General features: G+C 36.6%; 1 protein-coding gene across 1 annotated transcript; it reads left to right on the top strand.

Annotated features, from left to right (window-relative positions):
* The first annotated feature begins 3,599 nt into the window (after nt 1–3,599).
* LOC131648208 (fasciclin-like arabinogalactan protein 11) lies at nt 3,600–4,756 on the top strand. The gene has a single exon (XM_058917988.1). It carries the CDS (start codon nt 3,677–3,679, stop codon nt 4,526–4,528), a length of 852 nt encoding a protein of 283 aa, XP_058773971.1. The 5' UTR covers nt 3,600–3,676; the 3' UTR covers nt 4,529–4,756.
* Nucleotides 4,757–5,016: the final 260 nt, after the last annotated feature.

The following is a 5,016-nucleotide window of genomic DNA, read 5'->3' on the forward strand; positions in this document are numbered from 1 at the left end:
TGCTTTGTCCTTCCACTATAAGCTGCTCCAAAGGTCAGATGACATAACATCTGCTGGGACATCACAAACCAGCAAATCTGTGACCAAATCCTCTCTTATTGCTGAGCTGAAAGAGACTTGTAAAGAGTTGGACAATAGGAAGATGAAGCTTGAAAAGCTCATTCAAAGACTTGAGCAGTCTGCAGATGATGATCATGCTGGTGGAAGTGATGGTGAAACTAATGATGAAGAAAATGGTGCTGATAGTGGTGATGATGAAGAGGCTGAGGATAGTGAGGGTGCTGAAGAGACTGGGAGTAGTGATGCTGGTGAAGAGACTGGTGGCTCTAGTGATGAAGAGACTGGTGGATCTGACAATTAGCCCTACTTCATTTATGCTGTTTTCTCTTTTGACTGACTTGGTGTTTCTCTTTTTGTACTTTTGTTTTGGTTTGGCTTCCTTTTGTGGCTAAAAAGGGGGAGTAATGGATATTTTCTGGTTTCTGGTCTCTTTGACAATGGATATTGGTATTTTGTAACAGATGTTTAAATAGCTGTTTTCTGGTTTTTCTGGTGATTAAACAAGCTGGTTGTTGTTTCCCTTTTTGCTACAGAATTTATTTTTCTGTATTCTTGGTGTTGTGATCTGCTGCTTGTGCTCTGATATTATATGGTTACATCTATTCTTGTTTTAGCCAAAAATTTGCCAAAGGGGGAGTTTGTAGATGTTGTTGATTGGCTGTAATTTTTGGTAAAACTCATTGTGATATTATCATGTCAAAACTGATGTCATGACATGCATTCTACTGTAGTGAAGTCTTTATTTGTGCAGGCCTTTACCTGATGTCAAGGCCGATGTCATGACATCCGTAGCTGTTACATCTTATTCTGTTACTAATTCTGTTTGTGTGATCTGTTAAGATCCTATGCGCCTTACTTGGAAATATTGGACTGCGCCTTACTTGGAAATATTAGATTATGATCTGTTTGATCTTTTCAAGGACGTCTTTAATTGCTCTTATTTTGGTTCCTTGATTTGTGGAAATTAGTTTAATTAGGTTAAAGACTAATTTGGATCCAAGGCCCAGCTGCTGTGTTTTGAAGGCTATATATATTATGAAGAAGCTGCAGCCCGTGGAGAGGTTTTCTAAGAGAAGTTTTAAGAGGTTTTCGTTATTAGGGTTTTTAAGTTCTAGCTTTCTTGTGAGCCAAACAATCATCATGATGATTGTCTTGGTCTAGGTGTTTTTGTTTGAGTTGTAAGAGGTACTTGAAGCTTTTAAGCAAGAGTATCATTGTACTTGATTGAAGCTTTTAAGCAAGATCAAGTTGTGTCCTTGAAGTGTGTCTTCTATTCATATTCGTTGAGTGTTATTCATCACTGCTGTGATTGAGGGGGAGTGAGTGGAATCTCTGATCTAAGTAGTATTAGGTTGAAGTTGCATTGGGTAGATATTAAGTGAAAGGTGTAATCTTGAAGTGTATTACTCTAAATTGATACTACTTATAGTGGACTTCCTCCCTGGCTTGGTAGCCCCCAGATGTAGGTGTGTTTGCACCGAACTGGGTTAACAACTCTCTTGTGTTGTTTGTTATTTGTTTGTTTCTTTCTTGTTCATTGGTTTAAAATTATTCAGATAGTAGTGTCGTGACATCCTATTCGACATCACGTATCTGACTCCAGAATTTCACCTTTTTACTAAGAACATCACTATAAGTGATTCATAATTTCGCTTAAAACTTTTTTCCTTTTTTCTTTCCTCTCACTTCAACGATCTCTTTAACCATATACTCCTCTACTTCAAGCTATATTTTAAGCATTTACTACTTTTAGTTAGGATGAGTAATAACATCGTCGATTTAGTGACTGACTATGATGTGAAAACTTCATTTGGGTCATCCCATGATTCTCATCATCTTTCTCATAACAGTGATCACGTAAGGCCATAAGTTATATTTATATTTAACGATTGTGGGTCAGAAAGGATGATTGAAGATTCCTTGGAGAAATAAATTTCTTCTACTAGGTACGTCCTTATAACAAATGTAGGTAGAGGAGTAAACCGCCCTGAGGTCCTTATTCTCTCATCAATATTGTTAGAATATGAGGTATGGGCTATTTGCATAGAAGGTAACTTTTCAAAGATTTCATCCAGGTTTTCCCGAGTACTAAAGGTCATGATCCTAGCGTCGCTGAGGTGCTAGAGCGATTGACTCTTCGACATCGTTCGAGCATGCTGAAGTTTGATTGGGTGAATGCAATACTAGCCAGTGCCTCTTCGATTTTGAGCATTAAGGCCACCCTCTATGATGATGACATTACGGTCGACGACCCTTTGGAGCGATCGATCTATCTAATTCTAGAAAAGAAGAGAATATACATCTCTTTCGATGACTGCATGATTCCGCTATATAAGTGCCTATTTATTATAATAGAACTTTGGCTTCCCTTTTTTGAAATTGAACTTGGCGTCTTAAAACATTTGGAAATCGCCCCTTTCCAACTTTGTTTGGGATCATGGACATATATGAGGGTTTGCTACGTACTGAGTACAAGTCTTGGTGGCCTTCTATTGGCATATTCTTTGATCTCTTTCATCTGAGGCGTATTTCCTAAGAAAAGTTCGTAACCAGAGGCTTCTTCAGCTTCACTCGGTTGTCTCTTGGTTCAACACATTTGTTCTGGATGAGGGTGATTTTATGAGACATTTTCTTTGGTGAAGTCCCTCACTTTCTATAACTCATTTTACTTGTTATATTCTCTTGGTTCAACACATTTATTCTGGATGAGGGTGATTTTACTTGTCACATCGTATTATATCTATTCAGGTCCGACCATGGTGATGTTCCCCCTACCGGAGTAAGGAAGGATCGAATTGACACTAATACTATCTATAGTATAGTTATCTTTGGTAAGAACGGAATCTTCTTTTTTTTTTTACATTTATAATTGCATTTAAAAATAAAATTTTGCAAAAATTTAAAAAAGTTAAAAAAGTAAAAACAAAAAAAAAATGAGAGAAGTAGTTTTAATATTATTAAAATATGTTGGTGTGTCACGTTAGTGCCGGTAGATTTTTCTCAATCTCATTAAAACCTAAAATTATTGTCATATCACTAATTTCACTATTTTATTTGATGAGACTTATAATAAATTTCTAAAAGTAAATCTTTCCAATAAGAAAAATGTGGATTCATTGTTTTAAAACAAACTAAAACCGGTACAAAGTATACAAGTAGTTGATGACTACAACTTTATATCAAGGATTGTTTGGCAGACATAAACAAGATGTTGTAATATATTGATGTTACTAATGCATAAAAACATTGAAGTGCACTACGTAATATATGGAATTCACCTTTACATTAAAACATTAAAGTGATTTCAGAACCAATAATGTTAGTTTCATTTCAGAGTTAACGGTTCACCACATCAAAATTTCATACCATAAACCATGATCACCAAAAGAGATGTAACACCAATAAAAATAAGATAAAAGATCCTTAATCATTCTCTATGACAGATTAATTATATCACCAAAAAACACAACTAGAGAACTATAACATTACACCTACAAATCATTATCTTGGCCTTCTATATAAATTCACCTCTCTTTACCCTCCAAATCACACATCCAACATACAAATCAACAAAAATTCCAATCATTTTTATTTCAATTCCTCCACCAAGCCAAACATGAAACAAATTATCTTTTCCTTCTCACTATTTCTACTCATGTTATCCTCATTATATTCTCCTAACACAGCAGCAACCGGACCGGTAGCATCGCCAAAACACGCCCCGGCACCAAAAGCAACATCACCAGCATCGTCAAAACCATTAGTCCCCACATTACCAGATTCACCAGACACTTCTGATTCCACCCCGGACGACATAACCAAAATCCTCAAAAAGGCCAAAACATTCAACATCCTAACCCGCCTACTAAAAACTACAGAAATCATGAGCAGCATAAACTCACAGCTCATAACAGGAAAAAGCGGAGGACTAACGATCCTCGCACCAGACGACTCAGCTTTCTCACAACTCAAAGCAGGGTTCTTGAACTCGCTAAACGAGAACAAAAAAATCGAACTCTTGCAGTTCCACATCCTGCCACAGTTTGTCGATAGCAATAATTTTGATTCTCTTAGTAACCCTGTTGAGACAGTGGCAGGGAAAGACCCTTTAAAGCGTCCATTGAACTTCGAATCGTTGGGAAACAGTGTTAATATTTCAACTGGTGTGGTTAATGCTACTGTGACTGGTGTTGTGTATCAAGATAACAAACTTGCTATATATCGTTTGGATAAGGTTTTGCTTCCGCTTGATTTCTTTGGGACTAAGGCTCCTGCTTCTGCTCCAGTTGCTGCAAAAGCACCTAAAGCTGGTAAGGGGAAATCATCTTCTGCAGAAGATGAAGATGAGACAACAACACAGGACCAGAAAAGTTCTGGAGCAGTGAGTTTAATCGGAATTGAAGGAACAATGTTGAAGGCTATTGGAGCAGCTTTTGTTGCAGTGGCAATGTTTGGCAACTGCATTTGAATGATCTGAAACAGCATTGCTATTTTTGATGAACTTGTTTGAAACCTTCAACTCGATCCATTTGTGTACCAAGGGCTACTGATACCTTTCACTTGTGCTATTTGTTATGAATTTGTGCAAATTCATCTTTAATTTTCCAACGTGTTGTGATTTGCCATATTGTACATGGTTTGCTTAGTCTTTGTTTTGTTGTGATTATTTCTTAAGCTTTTTTTAATTTTTTATTTATGTCACATGTCAACTGAGTAGTTTTTATTTTTATGCAATTATATCATCGTGATTTGAATCTTAGCAACCTCACCACTGTGCTTCTCGGCATTAAGCTTCCAACTAGTTTTTAGTGTTCTCTACATTAAGCTTCCAACCTTAGTTTTTTTACAAAATGATGGTGTGACTCATTTTCGCGTGATTTTTGAGTATTTTGGTGCGTTCGAAAATATATATCTGAAAACGGGAAACATTTTTGTATTATCGCGTAGTGCGCTAGA

This window comes from Vicia villosa, linkage group LG2 (assembly GCF_029867415.1).
Source record: "Vicia villosa cultivar HV-30 ecotype Madison, WI linkage group LG2, Vvil1.0, whole genome shotgun sequence".
NCBI lineage: Eukaryota > Viridiplantae > Streptophyta > Magnoliopsida > Fabales > Fabaceae > Vicia > Vicia villosa.